At 33.1% G+C, this 25,660-nt stretch overlaps 1 protein-coding gene across 1 annotated transcript in view; it reads right to left on the reverse strand.

Annotated features, from left to right (window-relative positions):
• Window positions 1-904: 904 nt before the first annotated feature.
• LOC130442824 (protein slit) overlaps window positions 905-25,660 on the reverse strand; it is a 601,470-nt gene continuing 576,714 nt past the window's right edge. Inside the window, exons 8-32 of the mRNA XM_056777183.1 lie at window positions 22,141-22,376; window positions 21,878-22,022; window positions 21,751-21,822; window positions 21,616-21,687; window positions 20,591-20,662; window positions 20,466-20,537; window positions 20,342-20,413; window positions 19,975-20,138; window positions 19,400-19,550; window positions 15,860-16,006; window positions 15,602-15,745; window positions 15,385-15,548; window positions 15,119-15,323; window positions 14,907-15,050; window positions 14,024-14,095; window positions 13,802-13,965; window positions 13,071-13,287; window positions 11,003-11,312; window positions 10,425-10,632; window positions 10,134-10,368; window positions 9,846-10,069; window positions 6,133-6,420; window positions 5,810-5,952; window positions 3,949-4,343; window positions 905-2,743 (exon numbers count right to left, since the gene is read on the reverse strand). Of these exons, the coding sequence (XP_056633161.1) occupies window positions 4,257-4,343; window positions 5,810-5,952; window positions 6,133-6,420; window positions 9,846-10,069; window positions 10,134-10,368; window positions 10,425-10,632; window positions 11,003-11,312; window positions 13,071-13,287; window positions 13,802-13,965; window positions 14,024-14,095; window positions 14,907-15,050; window positions 15,119-15,323; window positions 15,385-15,548; window positions 15,602-15,745; window positions 15,860-16,006; window positions 19,400-19,550; window positions 19,975-20,138; window positions 20,342-20,413; window positions 20,466-20,537; window positions 20,591-20,662; window positions 21,616-21,687; window positions 21,751-21,822; window positions 21,878-22,022; window positions 22,141-22,376 (3,808 nt within the window). The 3' untranslated portion in view covers window positions 905-2,743; window positions 3,949-4,256. The remainder of the gene's footprint in view (window positions 2,744-3,948; window positions 4,344-5,809; window positions 5,953-6,132; window positions 6,421-9,845; window positions 10,070-10,133; window positions 10,369-10,424; window positions 10,633-11,002; window positions 11,313-13,070; window positions 13,288-13,801; window positions 13,966-14,023; window positions 14,096-14,906; window positions 15,051-15,118; window positions 15,324-15,384; window positions 15,549-15,601; window positions 15,746-15,859; window positions 16,007-19,399; window positions 19,551-19,974; window positions 20,139-20,341; window positions 20,414-20,465; window positions 20,538-20,590; window positions 20,663-21,615; window positions 21,688-21,750; window positions 21,823-21,877; window positions 22,023-22,140; window positions 22,377-25,660) is intronic.

Raw genomic sequence — 25,660 nt, forward strand, 5'->3', positions numbered from 1 at the left:
TTAGTTTCTGATCAATTGCATTTTTCTATTATTCTATATCTCACCAAATCTACATTCATAATAAATTTTGTTACTCTATATTGAGATATTGAAATTTTTACAGCAAAGTGATTAATTTCACTAATTAGAAATGTTTGAAATAAAGTATTAGATCCATGAAATTTTGTATCAGTAGTTGAGAACCAAATTTTTTCAGTCAAATTATAAAAAAAATGTTTTACTAACTTATCTATCAAATTTAGTTACTATTTTTGATTTAATGCATGTAATTATAAATTTACCTGGGCTCTTAACACAAATTTCTACTGAATTTTCAATATAAACTGGATTTTTAAATTTGAAAATACATTGTTGGAAACTAGAATACTAGTTTAGCCTAGATATATTAAATCTCTTAGAGAAAGGAGAAAAAATATTTTGGATTAAAACCGCGCTTAGAAATCTACAGGGAGATGTCAAATTTAGTGATGAAAACTATCATCTTGTGATGCATCCAAAGGTAATCCTAGTTTAAACATCTACGAATCACCTGGGGGTTGAGATTAATAATTTCACAAAAAAGTTTCCATACATATTGTAGAGTGAATATTATAAGCTAACATGAAAGAAATGTTATTCCATTGTACAAATTTATCAGGGTCGAACTTAATACCTACTCTTAGATATACAGAGCGATTGAAATTTTTCTCGTGTAATAAATGGTAACAATGAAGGAATCCCATTTTTATAATAAATAAAATACCAGCAATAAATATATTATAGCCATTTCAACAGCTCTGCATATTCATTTATGTATATATACAGTTATAAAATGTTTTTTTTTATCCTATCTTATAATAAAAGTTTATTTGATCGTATAAAGGAAATACTTTTTAATATTGGGAGCGGTGAATCAAGAAAACCATACTATAATCGACTCGTGTTAATAACACTGTACACTCTGAGGTTTCAGGTATTTTTTAACAAATATCAAGGGTTTCACAGAAATCAAATGTTATTTCATGCCCTTCAGAATAGTTACATAAAATTTAATAATACTTTAGAATATTTGAAACATTTAATTTAAGTAAAGGTGGGATAGTTATCATCTATACAGGGTGTCCCAGGACGAGTTAAAACGATCTGTATATGGCAAAAAGATGGCCGACTTTCGGTAGAACCGGAGGTGAACAGAAACTTTGTTGAGAATTTTCATTTCTGTGGTCTCCAAGAGTTGTTTCCTTTCTGATGTTTCCTGCTTTATGTCTGATATATAGGTTTGATTGCTGTTTTTTGAATTGGTGCCTTTGTTTCTTGTTTTAGTTGTTCGTTCAGCCATACTATTTGCTCCAGCTACTTGTTCTCTTACCTCGTCTCAATAACCGGTTATGTCAATTCTAAGATATTTGTATTTTATTCTCTGTTGTATTATTTTACCTTCTAGTTTTAATTTGCATCTAATGGGCATTTATAGGCATGTATAGCACAGGATTATGACTCCGCCTCTCTGCTGCTTCAACTGAGAAACCTGGTGGCATTGTTGCAAGAAAAAAGAGGAGATTAAGGAGCTAGGTTAGCAGCCAACCTCCCAGAAAATAGATAACTAGCTCAAAGTACGATAGAAAATTGGACATTAGTTTCCAGTGATTGAAAAAGTAGCAAATTACAAATTAATATATAGTGAAGCAAAACTAGATATGCGATTCTTCTTTCCAATGTAGCTTGGCCTTTGCTTGTGTGATTAAACAGTTATCGAATATTCTAGAGTTACGTGGATAGTTGTAAAATGTCCAGGAGAGCTAGCACAATAGAAGGAAGGGGAAGTTGACAGATATATTTAGAAAAATGTTAAAATTTTAAGTAAAAAGTTATAAATATCGATCTTTGTGCAATCCTTGAATTATGTTTTTAATTACTGTACAAATCTCAGTGTGTTACAATATTTTATACCATTTCTTTTGATTATATTTTTATAGAACTACAAAATAAATGGATTTGAGTATAATATTATTCTATGACTTTTTTATAGGCAAACATAACGATAAAAACACCATACAAATGAATTCTATAAATCATCGGAAAGTTTACTTGATACCGCTCATCAAGACATGGCTCTGTGTTTCACACAATAAAACCTAACCTATAATTCTTAATGTTTTTTTGTAAGATTTAAAATTTAAACGCCGCTAGTCACAATTCTAACATCATCAGGGTTGTTATTTTTTTTCTTTTTAATATCAATACAGTCTGTTTCGGGGTTTTTGTTATTAATATTTATTATTTGTCTTTTTCGGATTTGTTTTTTCGTCGTTCATTACTTATCAATTAAAAACAATCACAATCGGGGGTAATAAATAATTACTATTCAGAATCGACATGCACTTATTTGAAGTTCTTCTAAACATGCAATTTATATAAATATATATATAAATAATAAGAGATTGTTTTATAACATAAATAAATAATGGAATATTATCCAATTATTAAACGAAATTAGTATTGTATTGACGTTGTTATAAAACAATCAATTAAAAACTCTACACTTCGAATAAACGATGTATTTCTTCAAGTTTAAATATTAAATTTGAAATATCCTAAAATGAGTGGGGCGCAGTACTACCACCACTGCATTTGTTCCACGTGCATGTGCATTCGTTGTTTGATCCACAATATGGCTAAATATACGAATGAAGTAATTGTTACGAAATACAGGAATGCGGAAAGCATACACCCAGCATCATGCTCGTTGTGGTCTTTTGCATATCTGAAAAAATAAAAAATAAAAAAAAATATATTAAATTCTAAAATTCTTAAATTTCGGTAGCTATTGCTTCAATTACTTCACAAATATCCGCTGAAAATAATTGTAACATAGATACCAATGAACTCCTTACTACATACGAGGGTTGTGTAAAAAGTTTTCGACCTTAACCTGAAAATGTCAGATGACTGACTGTCATTTACGACTGTAAAACTTTGTTAGGTAAATTGATAGGGCCAGCTCGATTGATGACGTACTTCCGGGACACCCATAACTGCGACAAATACCGATATCATTAAAAAAGTTCACCAAATGGTATTGGACAACCATCGGAGAAAGAAAAGATTGTTTCGGAAAAGACAGGAGAGAGATTTTCATCAGACCATAACGCACTAGATGCGTTCGACAATATTGTCGGTTAGAACAGTAACTAGTGAAGTATGAAAGTACACAAATTGATCATATCTGTATCCAACGCCGCTTTTTGATAAACAATCATTATGCATATTTAAAATGTTTCCGAATTCATTCGAAAATGATACTTGAATTGGTTTGCACTAAATCTTGATTACTGCTTTTATCATTTTCTAATTGATATTTCGAAAATACGATTGATAAGCACAGAAACATCAAACGAAACGTCAAAATTCAAACCAAATATGAGAACTGTCTTTCAAGATTCGGAGCAAAGAAATTGTAGTCGGAGTGTTCAAAAATTGATATAACTGAACGCGAACCAAGCAGTGAGATCGAAATAAAGTGGATTGCCGAACGATATCGAACAGTCAGAGTCATCAGATGTATTTAGCCGAAAGCAGTGTCGGAATTTAGAAGAATTGCTTGAAATAAACGGGTGCCTTTAAACTTTGTTTAAATCATTGTATTGATCTCAATGGAAAAAGTTTTCAATAGTTAATGAGATAGTTTTGTGATGATTACTGAATTTCGTATACCGGAATTTGTGCGATTGAAAGATCCTTTTTGACGAAATAATAATATAATTAACGAAAAACACAAAAGTTACAACAAAAACAGAAAATACGCACAAAAAATCTTTTGTTTGCCACCCAGGTAAAATGGCAGATTTATCAATGTCACGTGTTCTGGACTAGTGCATAGTTGTCGAAGTTATGTTTGAGGTTTAATAAATTATAGTCATATTGACGTCATTAGTAAATTATCCCCTTCAATGTGCATTAACAACTTACCTGGCTGCCTTATTTCCTTCAAAAGTACTATCGTAACTCTGTACGACCAATCCGTCGTAATCTTTTTGCGGATCTTGAGGAGAGTCATTCTGCATACTTTTCGCATTATTATTTTTGTCGTTTTCATAGTAAAACGTCAATTTGTACGGCTGATTTGTGGCCGGTTCTGGTTCAAAGTCTTGGGTCATGGGAGCGTGAACGGGTTGGCTAATGTCGTCGTCCACGTATACAGTCTCAGTTAGGGGCGTTGATATAAATGATGATGATGATGATTTGGCGTTAGAATTGTGATTAGCGGCGTCTGTCAGTCAGTAGCATTTCTTAGTACAAGCGCATTTACGCACGATATCGATGTCTTTAGTGTAACGGGTGCCATCGTTGCAAATTAGACGAACCTACAACAAAAATAAATAAATCATTATTTAATTCAGCCTAACTAGCTCCATAAATCGAAACCCTCCAAATTCCGTTATTAAACGACTTAAATACATCCAAAAGGAACAACTAGAAGTTCAAAAAAACCTTTGCGAAACTGCATCGCTAATTATTTCCACAAGGAAAAGAATTTTAAAAGAATGATGTTTGAATGTTGCAAACTCAAGATAAAGAGTAGGTTAAAACCTATCTAAACCTGCAATTAAATGATCATCTATTAGGGTAAGACTTCAGTATATCTTCGATTTTTAACATTAAGAGCAAGTTTTTACTTGAGTATTCACGCCGAGCACGCGAGCACCGTCTCGTTTGCAGCCATATTCATGAATCGTCTTATATTATTGGACAAATTTGGTTCGGCGGAAACACCTACATTTCAAGATGTGGATTTCTTTTACTGGAGGAAGAGGAGAGGGATTCTGGAAGGGTCGATGCAGGAAAGGGGTTTCTTTGCTGATGACGATGCGAGCAACCGACAAGGTGCATCACGCGAAAGGAGGCAATGTATAAGACGAGGTGAGCATTCAAAGGTCAAAACTTATCCTAACCTAACCGAATCTAGCCTTACTTGACCTAATCAATAAGGAGAAGATTCTTAATTAGAGCTCAGCGTATAGATGTCTCCTCGATGGAGTAAACTTCAAGATTTAACTTCCTTCTTGACCACATTATAAGTCGAAGTCAAATGAGATTTCTTCTAGGAAGAGTGAGAGTTAGGGAGAGAGTTAATTCCTTGTCGTGTCCGTGTGTGTCCGGCCACTGCTTGGCACTTCTTGAGCTTTGATGAAAGGAAACGTCTAGTAGTAATCCAGGGAGTGAAAAGGGTGTTTTTGGCATTCGATAGTGCGAATCATGTATCGGACTTGTATTATGGGGTTATATCGATATCGACATAAATGGTGTTACTAAGGCTGAATGATGGTTAGGTAAGATGTAATGGTCGCTTGATAATAGGATTGGTTTCCTCCTTTAATAAGACATACTAGCCTCCGAAGTTCAGATCGGTCGTCTACCTGAGAGTGATTGAATAGACGACTTCTCTGCGGATCTCGAGATGTTCTCTCCAAAGCCTTAAATGGAAATGGCGTGGTTCAAGTCTTACGCTCCGGGTATTGGGATGATTAATGATAAGTGGCTGACTCACTTAATTTCCCAGACTTAGAAGGTTCTGCTATCTCACGGAGCACTTTCTAAGTCTGAAGATGGGGCTCTAAAACGAAATTCAATTCCTTATATTGGAGCAACTTCGATAAATAACTCATACACGTTTGATGCATTATATAAAAGAAATTACATTAAGATACAAGTTTACAAGAGATGAGCCTCTATAAGTGTGATAGATTAACCAAATTGTACTTGTTATGTAGGAAATTATAGTGGACAAAATTATTTACAGGACACACACTGTATAGGGGTAATTACTCACCTTTCGCCTTTTACTTTTTCTTGCGTGACAGCAGCTTGTTCCACAGCTGCCGACACATTTGGCCATTTTAAGAGGTTTCCTTGATCTGCATCCATGCTCGGTGTAGTGTTCACGAACTTGCTCTTTCCGGCAAGTTGCAGCTACTTAACAAAAATATAATTAAATGAAAATTTGTTTTATTAAATCAATTTTTTCAAAAAGTAAGTATACCTGTGATATTATAATTAGAAAAAAGTTAATCCAACACCATTTCTTCTCTAATAGAGCTTAGTATTATCTTAGCTGAAGCAAGAAAATTAGTACAGAAAACCACTCATACTTACACTCTTCCTCACCTTGCTCGCAATATTTCCCCTTAAAACCAGGTCTACATTTACATGCGTATTCTCCGTTTTTAGTCGGTACGCATTTGCTGTCGTGTTTGCAGTGATTAGCGAGACACGGATCCGGAGGATTAGCAGGCTCTTCTATCATTTCGTCCATTTCGTCTTCTTGTTCATCTTCTTCGCGATCTTGATTTATTATTCCGCAACCCGGCTGGACTTTCTGTTGAGTTTGGGCGTTACCAAAATCCACCGGCTTGTGGTTTATCCAAACTTCTTTCATACAACCTGAAATTAGTAGCAGCATATCATTTAGACTGTTATCGATTTATTTTTTGAAAATAGACTGAAGTTGACGGAATAAAAACAAACTTTCTGTTAAGTCAGTAATGCAATGCAAGACGCAATATTTCTTATCAAAAGCATGCGCAGAAGAAGTTCAGGTGATTGTTTCATGCAAGATTTCGCACTTGGAACATTATCGGTTTGGTGTCACTTTTATTGCGTGCAAGTTGTAATTCTAGGGAGAAATCTAATTACTTTTGGCTTAACCACAAACTAAATGTCAGTCTTAGATCAGATGACTTTCGTAAAACTGATTATTTTGATCTCGCGGTAAATTTAATCTTATTGCGATTTTGTTTTTGCTCATATTTGTTAACAAGGTCAAAATAATTAGTTTTGCGAAAGTCGGCTGACCTAAAACTGATATTTGGTTGGTTAGTAAACTAAAAGTAACTAGATTTCTCCATAGAATTGCAACTTGCATGCATTAAAAATGGCACCAAACCGATAATATTGCAAGTGCGAAATCTTGTATGAAAAAACTGAACGAAATATTGCGACTTGTATGCATTGCACGTTTTATTGCTTCATGTTGCAAGAAATTCCATGCAACTTTTAGCACGTTGCATTGCATCATGTTAAGCGGCCTTCACTAAGAAAAATTTTGAATATTTTTTTTTAAATCAATAATTTAGGGACAATTGTTTAGAACATGATTTTTATTTCTTCAAAGATCTGAATTATTAGTTGAAACGATTAAAAATTTTTGATGGTTTTCAAGAGATAAGTAAAATTTAAATTTTTTGAAATTGAAAGGAAATAATACAGATTTCTAGTTACAACCCAATAGAAACCGCATAAAAAAGCGACAACATCTTCTGGAAACCAATCAGTCAATTGATTGATTAACTCAAAGAACAAACAGAAATCGCTATATCGAGAAAAATCAAATATTTTCTTATTTCAACAATAACTTGTGAAACTAAGTGAAACCAAAATTTTACATTGAAAATTAAGTATTTCATAGTCCCATACAAATGTTTCACGATATATCTGGATAAAACTTTCACCAGAATACTTTGTTGTGCCACCATGACTTAAATTAAGCGCCTACTTCTTAACTTATTTGTTTAGTAGCTTTCTGCTACGATATATAAAGTTGGGACTAACTAGATCAGGCTTCGTAGTTTAATAAAACTCAACTGATAGGGTGTAGCGCCATCTCAAATACGCCAACTGCTTTTTTCAGAACACTAGTAAACAGCTGATAATATAGGTTAAAGGTTTTTGCTGAAATGCCGGATTTAATAAGATAAACAGCGTCTACATTAAATTGCACCTGAAGAAAAATCAAACAAACCTACGGTTATGTGAACCAAGGTTAGACAAATGTCAACGCACGTGATTCAACTCATTGGTATTAATAGTCATCTCACTTTACGGTGGCGTTAACACTGCCATCTATTAGTTAAAACTAAGATGCAATACCATATGTCGTTTGTCGGCCGGTTTAGTCTCCCGCCTCATGTATTCTGTGGAAAGTAGGACCAGCGAAGTTACAGGAATCTCAGCTTCATTCTCTAGGTACGCAGAAAAGGAAAAAACTTCCAGGGGCGCAAAAACGAGAAAAAAATATGGAGTGTAGAAGTATGGAGATCCTTCTCAGTGTATCAAAAAGTATCAGTTGAAAGGGAGCCAACTATGATGACACTTTACCAGCAAGTGGAAAGATTTTAAAAACAGCACCACACGTTATTAGAATAGGATAGTAAATTAAATTCTTATTTGAGAGTCATAAGTATTTAAACAAAACTATTGATATAATAATTGGTCAAAAAGATGCTTTTATCATTTTTGTTTAAATATAAAATACTCACTACCCATCAATTTAGGTTTTTAAATAACAAATGTACAAATGATGCTATATTCTCCCTCCTAAATATTGTCTATTCTTAACAACCATCACTCCTCTGCAACAACTTTTTGTGATTTTTCTTTCGATTGTGTTCATCATAATGTTTTAATCAACAAATTGCAGTACTACGATTTCCGAGGACACTTCTTGCATGGCTTAAGTCATACCTTACCAACAGAAGTCAGCTTTGGTTAATAAAACGTTGTCTTCTTGCAAGCCAATGGAGTGTGGAGTAAGCCAAGGCTCAGTATTAAGACCTATTTTGTTTCTTATGTTTATCTATTTACTCCACGTTCAAAATTACTTAGGGGCTCAATATTTTACAATGCAAAAAATGCACAATCACTTGCCAATTGAAATTAAATCGATATCATATTTTCCCGCATCTCGCTCGGCATATTTACTAGAAAGTGCCTTCTACTCTGTAAACAACTTCTAATAATAATATTTAATTCCGGACATGTTGCATACTGATTTAATTCTTGCTATGGACTTACTATATACTAATTATTACCTATAATTTTTTGTATATAATTGTACTCATCTTTATTTAGTTATTTTTATGTTTGTTTCTTAGTTTTTACAAGCTTTTGTTCACAAAATATACAGAAAGAAAAAATAGCAGAACAAGTACAACCTTAAATCAAGAGGCTATGCATGTACTGAAGAAAAGGTATAGTATGTAATGTTAACTTGTAATCAATTTATCGTAACACGCTGCAATTTAGATTGCGGTGATGATCTTGGTTTGTGGCCTGCCAGTGTGACTATTAATATTTTTATTAATTGTAGTTCTAGGTGTTCAACTGCAGCTTTCCTATAAATGATAATAGAAAGAAAAAATACGGACAATTATTAGCATAGAAATCTTCCTAGTCGCGAAAACATTATTCGTATGCTAGAAAAATTCGAAATTATAGATTTGAGTCGATATTTTAAATGAAATTAATGATCTCAGCAAAGTGATTCAGAGCTCTGCAATGAATAATCAAATCGATTTAAATTTGCTAAATTACTTGATTGATAATGAATACAAATCGTCCAAGAAAACAATCAACACAATGATAGAGTTTTATTTTAGAATCCCAGATCAGACAATAACTTCTTTAGAGGATAGATTCGACAAGTTGGCTTTCTTAGTTGCATTTTGTAGAAACCAGTCTAATGATCCACAAACCCTTTACAAAATCTTTTTATCAATAGTACTGGACAAATTCAATTTGCTGCTGGAACGTTTAACTTTTCTTTTATTACTTATACTGTTGGAACGCAATCTTCATATCGCGCATGATCAAATAGTTCTAGACAGTCTGCTGGAACTGCATCCTTGATATGGGACATCCCTATCAAATTAATTATTAGGGAACAAATGGGAAAAATGAAGCGCTCTGCTATGTGAAACTATTTACAAAAGGAACGAATATAAAATTTGCAATAGAGAAGAGCATGGATCTAATAGAAATTATGGATCATCTTGAGAAAACAAATAAATAGTTTATAATATGAATCTTACCATGAAAACTAGTTAGATTCCTCAAATGCCACTGGGTAAAAGCTTCCTGTCCTGCTTCCGGAGGTATCCCACCTAAATACATAGGAGTACTTAACCTCAAATATTCTTTAGAACCTTCGTTTATGATGCTTCTAGCTAATCCTCTGTCGACGCGAAGAGTAAAGTTCTTTTTAATAGCTATCAGTTCCGCTACGTGATATTCTCCATCAGATACAGTTTCAAAGCTAAAATTATGTAATATACGAAATAACTTTGGAATAATAGGAAATTTTCGGTGAAATTAATTACCTGTACATCGTCGAAACGGGATAATTGCCAATATCGTAACTAACTCGTATTCTTCCATTGAAAAGTTCAACTGCCAAATGTTCTTGATGACCGTCATACATCAAAACTCCATTTTCTTTCTTGGTTGCAAAAATAATTGTCACGTTAGCTTCTGGTTTGGTTCTTAAAGGTTCTAATTCCACGTACGAAGTATTATGGATAAAACTAAGACTAGTGAGATATTCACATCGTTTTCCTGAAATTAGAATTAGTTTCGCAATGAAAATAAGTATGTTTTAATAATCTAGTTACCAGAGTATCCGGGAGCACATTTGCAGAGGTAATCATTGGTACCAGACGGTTGAAAACAAACACCGTGAACACAATCGTGATGTTGGCAAGGTGAAGTTTGTGGGTACATCATAGCTACCAATGGCGTAATTTCGCATAACTTCCCACTGTACTCTCCAGTACATTTACAGAAATATTCATTTACACCGTCTACACATGTACCTCCATTCTAAAACAAACAGAAAATAATGAGGATTATGAAGAAACAGAAAAATTAATAAAATAGCTGCAAAATATGAATTTCTAAATCAATAATCCAATGAGTTAAGAGGTTGGTGACATTTTTATGACAGTCCTTTATAAAACATGCTTCTCTTGCCAAAAAGGATCACAGAAAACAAGGCTCCTAAAATTATCCATCAATTTCCTTCCAATCCTGTTCTTAAATTATTTAAAACAATGTAACTATATCATTATAAGTACTCTATAACTGTATAATCATACAGGTAAAGACCAAGTTACAAGGGAAAGAAGAAGAAGAAAGAAGAACCAGTTAACAGTTTTACTTCAAAAATAGTTAAGCTTTAGTTTTAACTAACCTGGCACATGTGGTTCTCACAGTCGTCGATGTTGATGGTACAGTTCTCGCCCTTAAAACCAGGTAAACACTCGCAAGTGTAATAATAATCGTGATCAACGCAACGACCGTTATTTTTACAAGGGTTATATTGTTCAGTACAAAAGGGAATTTTTCTTTCACAGTAATCACCCATGAATCCGGCGGGACATTTGCATCGGTAACCGGCGATACCGTCGACGCAAGTGGCGTTGTTTTCGCACTTGTTGTTGATGCAGTCGTCGATGTTGTGTTCGCATCGCATTCCGGTAAACCCTGGGAGGCATTGACAGCTAGAAAGAAACAAAAACAACTATAATCTAAGTTTTATTAAATAAGCTAAATCATTTTTTGATCGAGACGCATAAATAAGCATCGTTCAGTACCAAATCAATCAGAAAAAGTTTTGGATAGAGATCTATTTTAAATTACACTTTTTGTACTTTTCTTTTTAAAAGTTTTGTCTTGGAGGTACTTCTGGGTTTCTTAGATCCAGCTTATACACTGTTTTCTGATCTGCCTGTACGCTTTGGCTAATAAAAATAATATCCGCAGTCTCTTCTTTTATCTCTAACGTATCTTACATCTTCCAATTCACAAATTTGTCTTATGTCGTTTCTTTATGGTTCCTTGAAGTATGTGTTGTGTTAGATCTTTATAACTTGGTTCTCCGCTTGTTCTCTTAGATTTTTGCTCTTGGTAATGTTAAATTGGGGTACTTGAGACATGATTCACTATTTGATCATATAAAACAGTATTGACCCCCACATCCAAGACACAGCCTGGATATGTCTAGAAAGACACAACCTGGAGATGTCTAGAAAGACACTTGATATTGATGTCTATAAATAAAGGGACTAGGCAATGAGAAGGACTATCAGAAACATTGTTTATAATTATTCTTCTCTCTGTTATCAAGCACTATTTTGACCAAAGGATTGAAATATTTAAAAAGTGAACACAAATGATGAGATCGAACTACCAGCAAGAAGCAAGACTGGTGGAGTTGTTCGAAGACATATAAGAGAAAGCTAGAGATGTTGAATTCATAGTTTATGAAAGTAAAACGAAGTAAGTGATCGCTTAAGCAGATCAAACTTCCAACACAATAGACTGTGCAATAGAAAACGTTTAGGAAAGTAACAACTCTCAATGTAAACTGCTCAGCATTCATCAAGGAGCGAATACAAGTTGAATTCAGGACCTACTACGCAAATCTACAAAACTTCATTCGTCCAGTAGTCTCATATGGTGGTGAAACACTGACAGAATACGATAAAGAAAGATTGAGAAGATTTCAAAAAGTGATCAGGACAATAAATGAAGGGCATAAAGTGGGAGATGACATATAAGTGATATCCTACTAAAATAAAATGTTTATCGTTTCATCAAAGCTCGAAGTATTCAATGAAATACCAAAAAAGTTCTGGCCAATAATGAGATGGTTGGAGAGTGTCACGGATAATTTATGATGGTTCACCAAGTCAAAAGACAGAATGCTATGGATTGTTGAGGAGAAAAAGTCCCACAAAATGTTGTAGAGCTTATACTTAAATACTTATACTTAAATCAAACAAGGAATTCAGTCTTCCGCGAATAGATATCATCATTTTCAACTATAGAACAACGTAGTCGGTGTAGTAGATAGTTTTTATAGTCTAGTGCTCTATAGAATATTCTCTACCTACAGTTTTGGCTCCAGTGGATTAATTTCTTGATTAAAATATAAATGAATCGTTAATGAGGTATGTTAAAAGTATGTTTATACCTGGATTAATAAACCACTTCAATAAGTAAGGATTCTGGAGAAGAAATAATATCAACAGCTGATAGAAAATAAACAAAAGTTCAAAAACTGTTTTGAATAAGATAAAAATCACCAGGAACAGAGGAATATTGTGCTTTAATCTACTTTTTTATATATTCGGCTTCATTTTTGTCTGTGAGAATGGTTCTTTCTTGTTTGAAGCTGAAGTTTGGTCAAAAAAATTTTGTAAATACCATGGTATGGTACTTAGACCGCATTAATACTTTTTTTACAGTTTTTTTACCTGAATCTCCCCTCCTCAAGCACTTTACAACTCCCATCATTTCGGCAGGGGTTGTCGTAACAAGCGTCGATCATAAACTCGCATTTCTTTCCGTGATATCCGGGGGCACATTTGCACTGAAAGTCCCCTTCAGACAGAGTGACGCATTTCCCTTCGTTTTGGCAAGGAAATGTATAACAAGCATCGCATTTTGCTAAAATGTCGTTGCTTACTTTTCCTGAAACATAACATATAAAAACGATCAATAGATACTAATAAAATTGTTGATAATATAGAAGATGAGATATCATTAAAGATATCAGGACTGGATATTCCTTAAAAGGTTTCGGAATTTGGATTGATTTGGTCAAACAACTTTCTATCAAGTTGATGTAACTCGACGTCAAATACTTGACGGGATTAATATATTGATTTACCAATCCAATATTTTTTAGAATATTCTCGTGAATATTCTGTACATTCAGTGGCAAATCCATACTACTTCAATGTCCAATAGTAAGTAATAAGACACATTTTGAAGTTACAGAATATGTCAATGTGCAGATTTTTATTTAAATTATTCCTCTGTTCCTGGATCTTTTGCAAAAAGAGATTTAAATTGTGGTGGGGGAGTGGGACTCTTCATTTTTATTATAGATATTCACTAGATTCGATCAGACATTTACTAACAATCACTGTGATTAAAACAGCAAGCGTGGAGAAACCTATTTTTATGTTTGTAAAGAACTTACCTTTACAAACGAAAGATGAAGACGGTGTAGATAGAATTGATTTGTCTTTCATTGCCGGAGGTTCGGCGCAATGAGCTATTCCTGGTTCTACGTAATCAACTTTTACCCAATCTGACAACCATTTTAAAGAACAGTCGCAATATAATGGGTTCGCTCCAAGTGCTCTAAAAATAAATAAATTTCACGAGTTTACAACAAAGAATTATTATTAGTTTTACTTACATGTGACTGATCGATTTCAAATTAGCAAAAGTTCCTTCTGGAATTAACGATATTTGATTTCCGTGTAGAGACCTAAGGAAAAATCAAAATATAAAATTTTTAAATATTTTTCCATCAAAAATGTGTCGACATCTTTTGATTTATATCGGAAGCAACAGTTGAAGATGGAATTGAAAAATGTAGAAAGCTGCGAATATTTTTGAGTCGTATAATTCTATTGAAATTTGATCGTAATTATAAATTCCTATTTAATCTTCCATACTCATCTACTAGATGTCGCTAAATACTATGAAATGAAAAATTTTAATCACAAACTGTTTTAAGATAAAATAAAAGACTATTTTTCAAAAAATATTCTAAATTTATTTATAAATATAATTTTTTATTATAGAATGTGATATATAAAATGTTCTTTCTAAAATATGTGTCGACATCTTTTGATTCATACCAAAAACTACAGTTTAAGATAAAATTAATAGAAAGTATCTATTTTATTGCTTCATACGCTTACTAGATGTCGCTAGATGTTGCAAAATCAAAGAAAAGTTTTATTAACAACAAAATTTCATATGAAATACCAAAAATATTATTAAAATTTATTTGAAGAGAGACTTTTATTTGGCAAATGATATTTATCGCAGGTTTTATTAGTTGTCTGTATTATTAGTTGACGTTTTCAGTCCTAGAGGTCGAAACAAATAACATTGTTGTGAACCTTCTAATCATAAGTAATCTATGATTATTGTTAATTGTCAAATATGTAAATACTGTAGGGAAAGAATTTTTAATTTAATTTACTAGTAAAGTAAGTATTGATATTTGTTTACACGATTTTTAGTGTTTCTAAGTATTTAAGCTGCTAAAACTAAAACAAAATACTTACAAAATTCTTAAAGACAACAATCCCTGCAATGAATCCCTTTGAATGCACTGTAACTTATTATAGCTGATTATAAGGGTAGACAATTTTGATAGATTCGTGAACGTGTCATTTGATAACATTGCTATTTTGTTGTTACTAAGATCCCTATAAGAAACAAATTAAGTTTAGGACATAATTTCTATCTTTTACTTAACTATAATAAAAATACTTACAGTCTTGTCAATGATTTCAAATGTTTAATCCTATCTCCTTGTATCCTGTCGATTTCATTGAAGTCTAAATAAAGTTCTGACGTTTCCGGTGGTATACCACGAGGTATTTCTTTGAGATTAGCCCTAGAACATCGAACTACAGTTCCCGTGCAAGAACACATTGGAGGACAGTAATTTTCGCCTAAACATCCTTGATCACTTTCACCTAAAATAATAACCAAAATTATCATATAACAGAAATTAATATTAATTTGAATGTGATTTACTTAGACATTTGAATTCAGTTTTGGGTAGTTCTCTAATGAGAACTTCTTTGACTCGATCCGGACCAGCGCATCTCGGAGGTGAGCCACTTAATCCTTTATTCTTTAACCAATCAGAAAACCATGCTAAATGACAATTGCACATGAATGGATTTTGTACCAGATTCCTAAAAAACAGTTTGATATTAAGATGTCAAAGAGAATATTTGAAAGAACTTACAGTGTATGTAACGATTGAAGAAAATCGAAAGATCCTGGCATAACACAAGTTATTTGATTATTATTTAACGATAAGACTTTCAAATTATGTAAGCCTAAGAACATTTTGTTATGAATTTCCAGCAACTTGTTTTCAGAAAGCAACCTAGAAGAAATAATATTTTTTTATATAATTTATTAAAACATAATTAATTTCAATATATAGTGCTTCATATATATTACCCAGCATATGGAAATGAAAATTTTAGTTTCCACTTACAATTCAGATATCTTGGAAGCACCTTCAAAGGAATTTTCTTCAATTCCAGTTATTTGATTACGTCTCAAATCAAGTTTGATTAAGTTGGGTAGTGTTCCAAAAAGTCCATCTGATTTTATACGTCCCAAATCATTATCATGTAGTAATCTGAAATAATATAAAGCTCCAGTTTTTAAAGTTTCAATTTCCTACAAGTCTCAAATAGTTGTTTAATTAACTTCAGTCCAAGTAACGGTTGCTTCGCAAACAAAAAATTATGAATTATTATGAAAAATTCTTTATCATGAAACTAAAAGTTTTTGAACCGTCACTAGTCACCTCAAAAAATCGACGCGATAACCTTGATTGCAGTTGGAACGGTCTTTGCCTTCTTTGGAACCGGTTCTTCCTTTTCATTGCAATGTTTTCATTATTATTTTGTTTCAAGTATGAAGTGATGGATCCACGTTTCATCTATACTCATTCAAACATTGCAAAACACTCGATGGAAACATCTTCTCGACGCTGTTTTTGTTCCATTGTGAGCAAACGCAGCATTTGGTACAATTAGAAATCTTACAGTCTCAAATAGTTGTTTAATTAACTTCAGTCCAAGTAACGGTTGCTTCGCAAACAAAAATTATGAATTATTATGAAAAATTCTTTATCATGAAACTAAAAGTTTTTGAACCGTCACTAGTCACCCCAAAAAATCGACGCGATAACCTTGATTGCAGTTGGAACGGTCTTTGCCTTCTTTGGAACCGGTTCTTCCTTTTCATTGCAATGCTTTCATTGGTATTTTGTTTCAAGTATGAAGTGATGGATCCACGTTTCATCTATACTCATTCAAACATTGCAAAACACTCGATGGAAACATCTTCTCGACGCTGTTTTTGTTCCATTGTGAGCAAACGCAGCATTTGGTACAATTAGAAATCTTACAGTCTCAAATAGTTGTTTAATTAACTTCAGTCCATGAAACTAAAAGTTTTTGAACCGTCACTAGTCATCCCAAAAAATCGAGGCGATAACCTTGACTGCAGTTGGAACGGTCTCTGCCTTCTTTGGAACCGGTTCTTCCTTTTCATTGCAATGTTTTCATTGGTATTTTGTTTCAAGTATGAAGTGATGGATCCACGTTTCATCTATACTCATTCAAACATTGCAAAACACTCGATGGAAACATCTTCTCGACGCTGTTTTTGTTCCATTGTGAGCAAACGCAGCATTTGGTACAATTAGAAATCTTACAGTCTCAAATAGTTGTTTAATTAACTTCAGTCCAAGTAACGGTTGCTTCGCAAACAAAAATTATGAATTATTATGAAAAATTCTTTATCATGAAACTAAAAGTTATTGAACCGTCACTAGTCACCCCAAAAAATCGACGCGATAACCTTGATTGCAGTTGGAACGGTCTTTGCCTTCTTTGGAACCGGTTCTTCCTTTTCATTGCAATGCTTTCATTGGTATTTTGTTTCAAGTATGAAGTGATGGATCCACGTTTCATCTATACTCATTCAAACATTGCAAAACACTCGATGGAAACATCTTCTCGACGCTGTTTTTGTTCCATTGTGAGCAAACGCAGCATTTGGTACAATTAGAAATCTTACAGTCTCAAATAGTTGTTTAATTAACTTCAGTCCATGAAACTAAAAGTTTTTGAACCGTCACTAGTCATCCCAAAAAATCGAGGCGATAACCTTGACTGCAGTTGGAACGGTCTCTGCCTTCTTTGGAACCGGTTCTTCCTTTTCATTGCAATGTTTTCATTATTATTTTGTTTCAAGTATGAAGTGATGGATCCACGTTTCATCTATACTCATTCAAACATTGCAAAACACTCGATGGAAACATCTTCTCGACGCTGTTTTTGTTCCATTGTGAGCAAACGCAGCATTTGGTACAATTAGAAATCTTACAGTCTCAAATAGTTGTTTAATTAACTTCAGTCCAAGTAACGGTTGCTTCGCAAACAAAAATTATGAATTATTATGAAAAATTCTTTATCATGAAACTAAAAGTTATTGAACCGTCACTAGTCACCCCAAAAAATCGACGCGATAACCTTGATTGCAGTTGGAACGGTCTTTGCCTTCTTTGGAACCGGTTCTTCCTTTTCATTGCAATGCTTTCATTGGTATTTTGTTTCAAGTATGAAGTGATGGATCCACGTTTCATCTATACTCATTCAAAAATTGCCAAACACTCGATGGAAACATCTTCTCGACGCTGTTTTTGTTCCATTGTGAGCAAACGCAGCATTTGGTACAATTAGAAATCTTACAGTCTCAAATAGTTGTTTAATTAACTTCAGTCCAAGTAACGGTTGCTTCGCAAACAAAAAATTATGAATTATTATGAAAAATTCTTTATCATGAAACTAAAAGTTTTTGAACCGTCACTAGTCACCTCAAAAAATCGAGGCGATAACCTTGACTGCAGTTGGAACGGTCTTTGCCTTCTTTGGAACCGGTTCTTCCTTTTCATTGCAATGCTTTTATTGGTATTTTGTTTCAAATATGAAGTGATGGATCCACGTTTCATCTATACTCATTCAAACATTGCAAAACACTCGATGGAAACATCTTCTCGACGCTGTTTTTGTTCCATTGTGAGCAAACGCAGCACTCGTATTGCACACAGCTTTGTCATGTCCAAAATTTCAGTTGATATGCGATGTACAGTACTTTTTAGAATACCTACTATGTCTGCTAGGTCCCGCACTTTCAATCGACGATCATCCAGTACCGCTTTATGGATTTTGTTCATAATTTCTGGAGCCCAACAAATACTAAACAACGCGGCGCCTTCAAACTTGGAACATATGTTGTATACTGTGTACTTTCTACTAAAGTGGTATTTTTCAAGCAAATACCGCCATCTCTACGTCAGGCCAGGTATTTCTGGGATCATCCTCGTAGTTTGATAGTTACCTCGGTTAAAAATACTTTTCAAGTCTATCCATATTATGGTAATCAATTAAGAATACTTCAAAGGGCAAGTTTAGGTAGGTTTTTGATCTAATTATGGAAGATAAGATTCAGATCAAGTTTTTTTATGTGGGGCGACTTCTAAATGTTTATATTTGATTTATTATTTGATGGATTATTTTCAATAAGTGGTTAATACTTTTTCCAGGACAGTACTATGAAACATAAATGTCTTTCCTATTCCCTTATACTATTTGATATAACGTCCGTGTTGAAGTAAATCCAACTTCTAGAATATGAATTTATTCTATGAATAAACTTATCGATTGAAACAATTAATCTGTAGGACCCACATCAGCATGTTATAAAATTGTTAAATACTTATTATTTTTCACTCAATCATACCCAGAAAACCCACAAGTATCAAACAAAGATTAGATTTCCCTTTTTCATTTTCATGGATAAACTTTCAAACAGTTTCAGATAGTAATATAAATTTATTTAGATGCATTAATAAATTTATTATTGACAATAAATTCTTCTTAGAATTTCTAGTTGAACTGACTTGCCACCATGGTCTGTGGTTTAGGACTACTTAATTTAATCTGAGAATAATACTTACAATTCTGTTGTGTATAATGGAATGTCTCGTGGAATTTCCTTCAACTCTCTTCCTGAACAATCCACGATGGTTCCGTCACAAGAACAACCGGATGGACAGGCGTTGTCAATAAGACATTCACCAGCAAATTTAGTTCTAAATTCTTCTTGACCTAAGTATATCGAAGTTGTTATATCAAGACTTACCCTTATGTCTATTGAAAACTGACTTGTTGCATTGTTGATTACTATCATTTGGTACAATTAGAAATCTTATAGAATAGTTTTTGTAATTTTTTCTTTCTTGTAATAAGCAAAAACATTTTAACCCAAAATCCATCATATGTAATAAGCCAGCTTAAAATTTGAATTATGAAATGAGATGGAATTTAGCTAAACATAGATAAATTATGATAAAAATAGAAGGTATGGTCAAGTTATTTAGGAATTTATAAATAAATGAATTTATATATAAATCTAATGATGAATATGTAGTGTAGGAGAGAAATAAAGCAGGAAGAGACAGCTTATATTAATAATAAGAATGAATGTTAAATGGAACACCATTACCACTTATTATAGTGGAAAGGTGCTTACCCTTACATTTGAACTTTTCGTCTTTTAATGATTCGATTCTTCTTCTTTGCATTCTTTTTGGAGTTTCGCATCTTGCTCCGGAGGTCTCAATGGGATTTTTATGTAGATACTCTGCCAGCCATTTCAGATTACAATCACAGATAAATGGATTCCGAGCCAAATGGCTACAAATCAACAAAACGTAAAGCGATTTCACCAGTAAAATTATTTACTAAGTATCAATTGAATTTACCATATACAACAATAAATTTTATTAATATTAATTATCATTATGAGATGTAATAAAAGGTTGGAACTAAATATTGAAAAAATTCTAGATTTTGACGATGCTAAATTAAGAGTAGTGATAAAGTAATTAAAAACTTACAGGGTTTGAATGCTTCTAAGCGAATCAAAGCTTCCATTAGCCAAAGATTGAATATTGTTATCATATAAAGATCTAAAAAACAATTTGGGTATTAAATAATCAAAATTTTTGTTACGATACTTACAATAAACTCAAGCTGTGAAGGTCTCTGAACGTATTTTTTCGTATACAAGATATCTCGTTGGCATTAAGTAATCTACAAAAAAATTGAATTGGCTTTTGTTCTACACTATGTTGAAAACTACTTACAGTAGTTGTAACGACACCAATCCTTGGAAAACACCAGCTGGCAAATCTTTTATTTTGTTGCCGTACAGTACCCTAAAGTTAAAGAGACAAATTTTGAAATTAAGTGACAGAAATAATGATAAACTGATTGAGAACTGAGTACTATACTAGACTAGACTAGACATCAATTGGAAGGAATTATTAAATGGAAAATAATTATAAACTACTGTAAAAATTTTGAAAAAATATCAAAAATGGAGATTTGGTAAAAGTTCCAAACTAAAAACATTGGAACTAAAATTTGTTATAAAGTTTTCTTTAATCTCTTTTGAGGGAAATGTTTGTAATAAACAATTTTTCAACTTATTTTATTTTAAATCATTCATTTCATGAGTAGATGGAACAGGATAAGGTCAAAATGCCAGTCAAAGGTTTGATTATCCTTTATTGATGTATTAGATACGAATTTTTAACCTTAGTCGTTTCTTCATTTAATCATATTTCTTTATTTAGTTCAATTAATTTTTTGAATTACCAAAAAATAGTGGTATATTTTGAGGAATAGTTGCAAAAAAGAAAGCATACATGTTATGAACAATTTACTCATTGCTAAGTACAATAAATACATTAAACGGCTTTGATAATTATAGTCACAGTAATTTAACAACACTCTGACTCTTTAAATAAATGATTCAATACTTTTTCACTTGAAAATATGAAAGTATTTCCTTAAAAAGACATCTGGCGACAACACAAAGTATTTTTAATTAAATGTAACGGTAAAGGTAAAAATTCTTTGTAGATTTGGAACATATGAAAATAGGATTACATCATAACCTCAAAAAAGTACTACACATAGTTAGATCATTGAAAGTACGGAAAAGGTTAAAAACGACCCATAAGTCCGTCGAAGACCAGATATATGGGACTCTGGATCAAGACCTTTATGCATTCTTACAATTTCATTTATCATCTAATGTGGATGATATTTATAACTTGGATCAAAATATGGAATTCTTGATATAATTGGATTTCTTAATACTTACAACGAACTTAGGGCTTTAAGTCCTTGAAAAGCGTCTGGAGCAATTTTTGAAATTTTATTGTTGCTCAAATCTCTAAAAAATTCAAGAAAAGTACGGTTAATTAGGATTATTTTGTAATATTTTGAATATACGTACATTCTTCTGAGTCTTTTGTGAACCACGAAAGCTTTCGGTAGAATTTCAGTTATTTCGTTTTGTTCAAACCGCCTGGAAAACAAATTTTTGAACAAATGAATAAATATTTGTTAAATTATTAGCTTACAATTCAGTTATGCTGTCAGGAAGATGATCAGGAACTTTTGTTAGTCCTTTTTGTCTGCAATCAACAATTCCATCAGCGCATCGACAAGGGTGAGGGCATTGTGGTTCGCTGATACATTCTCCACTAATAGCTCTTTCAACTAAACCTAAAAAATACCATCCGGACTCAATATTTATCTAAATATATAAAAATAATCGCCTACTAGCATCTACTAATGAGAATTTTAATAAAAATGATCCGTAATAAAATTAAGTAACACTCACCTGAGCATTTGAAATCACGATCTTGAAGATCGACTATAGCTTGTCCTTTAAGATGACTTGGGGAATAACAACGCGTATATTGTGCTAATCGTGAAGAATGCCTCAGGTATTTAGCAAGCCATGACATCTGGCAATCGCAATGGAAAAGATTATCGCTTAATCGGAGCGTTCGCAATCGGAACATGTTGCTAAACATATCTTTACCCAACCATGTCAAATTGTTGTTATTTAACGTCCTAAAAATATATTTATATTATATGAAAAAAGAAAATATTTTCCGTGTATTTTCAATGCTTAAAAATCATACCAAATAACTGGATATTCCACACATAAAAAAGCTTTAAATTCCATGTCTTTCTTCTTTTAACAAGCTTTGGTAAATAATGAAACTCTCAGTCAGTCAGTACATGATTAGTTCTTAATTACTAAGAATTACAGCGAAATTGAGGATTTGAAAAGAATCAAATTTGGAATGGGCAGCAAAAATTAGAATCAAATAATGAATATCACAAAAGCTTTAGCACTAAAAATAGTACGAAAGCTAATAAGTTTACTTAGAATTCGAAATAGCTTGTCAGAAGATGTCTATCTGAAGTCTCTATTGAACAGACTGAACTTTTATGGTGGTATAATTTTAGACTTTTAGATCCACATGTCAAAATATCATTCAAATTGGGTGTCGACGCGACTTGAGTGGCTCATTATCATGATTTTAATAGAGATGAGCTATAATTTCGGATATGTACATCCATTGGTACGATTAAAAATCTATGGGATTTTTACATGCATTGCAAACTTAAAAATGTATCGTTTTCTCCCTTAGTTTCTTCTGCGCATTCTTGCAGTTGTCTAGTAAATGTAGTGTCTACACATACCAAGACCAATTCCGTTAGTTTTTGTTAATTCATGACCAATATAGAGTGTGTCATTTCTTCAATTTTCTTCTATTCATTCTTAAATTATGATAAAATCGTTGCAGCTATCACTCATTGGTTCTTGTAGGACTATTTTACACTCCAGCGAAAGGCCTGAAGCACACTACTTCAGCCGCTTCTGCTGTCTGAGAAGATCGAGATTACTGTGCTTCTATATCTTCGATTGAGTATCGGCCATCCACTATTCCATCACAGCGAATACTTTACCTTTAAAGACGTTAGAATCTCTCCCAAGCGAGAAAGATTTGATTATTTTCGTGCTACGAGCAAGTAATTCATCCTGGAGTCAACTGTGAATCACGTAATTAGTATTGCAGGCTTAGATTTTGCAGACCTCCATTCTTTGTCAGTGCTGTGCGCCTCCAATTCCTTATTATCAAGCGCTATTTGGTCATTACCCATCAAAATTATAGCATAATCTGCAGTCCGCGTCCAATTTTCGCATGGTAAGCCACTCCAGACTGCAATTCGTGGAGAATATACTGTTTTCATGGCTTCGAAAGATCTAGTTAAGTCTAAAAGTTAGAGCTATAGCTTTATTTGGGACCGTACACATGGACTCTATGATACAAAGTTCCCAAAGGATGGCTCCGTACTTGAGAACCATCGAGATATCTTTGGAGTGAAGGATTTTCGCAATCCCTACGTACAATCTGAAGATATTCTACATGTTAAGAGCACGCGAGTAGCATTCTTTATACTAAAGTCCAAGTATTCGTCCAAGAGCAGTTTTGGATTCAGTCTGATCTTTAGAGTACGCTAGTACGAGTAGTAGAGCTGTTTTTTTGGGTGCCTTTGCACCACCTATTCACTTGCCGTCAGCCAAGAGGGTACGCAAGGTGGAGGCGTCTTTTTCGGGCAAAGAATAACAAATTCATTAATCTAAGCTTGTGCATGAAAGTCTGCCTCATTTAGATCTTCGATTAAGTCAACCAGGTGTTATAAAATGAATTTTATGCATGAATTAAAATTAAAACTTTTATTTACTTAAATGAATTATTGTATTTTGAACTAGCTCATTAATTAATAAGACTTTGTTGTGTTTTATCACTAGTTATCGCATCAAAACCGTATACATAATCCTTTAGATCGTAGCCGTGTTTAACTAAGGTAACACGACTCTGTTGTTGATGAGGTTACAGGGTACTGTGGATAAAATTTCGCTTCCAAGACGTCTTATAATGAACGAATTCAAAATACTCATGATTTAGGTCGCTTTAATTCTTTCTGCTATCAAGAAAGTTCGATATAATATCTATCTATAAAAGGATGTCCTGACTGACTGTCTGATTCATTCATTCATCAACGCCCAGCCAAGGCTATTAAAGATATAGACATGAAATTTTGAAGGTATGTTTGTATCGGTGTGTAGAGGTGCGCCAAGAAAGAATTTTGCGAAATTTCGATTTTAAAGGGTTAAAACGGGGTATGTTTGCAAATTCGATTTTTTCGGTTTTCTCGGCCGCTAATTGAGATATCGACTTCGTTTTTACACTAAAACATTCTCCGTACAAATACCTAAAAACCAATTTCTGCGATTTTCAAAATTCGACTTGGAAAGGGTTCAAAGAGTTGAACAATAATTTTTATTACGGAACCATATAGCATTATAAGGGTTGGTGTGTGTTTATGCGTTGATTCCTATGAGATTATTACATTCTGCAGATTATATTTTGAAGTACTTAATTTTTATAATCATAAGCTTAAATATCTTCTTCTTCCAGTGCCTGCTTCATTCTAATGAATGTTGGCAATCATCCTTTGGAATTCCTCACGATATTCAGTCATGAGTATTAGATTTACATGGAAACAAAGGTTTTTTAACCATGAAAATCATACCGCGCCTGCCTTCTATCTCAGCTGTAACAAGGCACATTTTTGTTTTCTAAAAATGTAGCCAAAATAGGAAGCTTTCCTTTTCTTTACAATGGTTAATGGTTCTCGTTGTCTGTTCATTCGTCTTAGCACTTCGTCGTTGGTCACCCGATCCGTCAATGGTATTAAGTATAGAGCGTTAAAATCATTGTGGTTGAGTTCAAAAGTATTTCATTTCACAAATATAAACAACAACTTCTTTGAATGGTAGTGGAATATAAAAGCCATTAGATTCTTCAAGACCAGCTCGTCATTTTTTTGAGCAACGCATAGTCCCTTAGTTTCAATAGACTTAATAACATAATGTTAGTTAGTTAGTTTTTGTATACCAAAGTTATCTTTGCTTAGTGAATATAATAAAAAATAGAGCACTGTAAACGAACTAAACAAATTTTCTTTAATGTATGCATTTAAATATCTTGAATTACTAATATGAGTAAGCTGGGATATGATGCGTCTCAATATTTTTTAACCAAAAGGTACATTCATTATAAATCTTCAGATTATTATCAATATAAGTGATGATACCAAGACCTTGTATGTGTACAGATAAAGATGAAGAAGGAGGGAAATATAATTGATTAACGACATCATCAACGGCATTATTAACAACACGTCAAGGTAATTCTACACGTGACTCTATTAACGGCTCTTTTCCCTCCAATAATAATGTTCCTCCTCGAGTCTCATTGTTTTCCTAAGCTGCCAGA

This window comes from Diorhabda sublineata, chromosome 4 (genome assembly GCF_026230105.1).
Source record: "Diorhabda sublineata isolate icDioSubl1.1 chromosome 4, icDioSubl1.1, whole genome shotgun sequence".
Classification (NCBI taxonomy): domain Eukaryota; kingdom Metazoa; phylum Arthropoda; class Insecta; order Coleoptera; family Chrysomelidae; genus Diorhabda; species Diorhabda sublineata.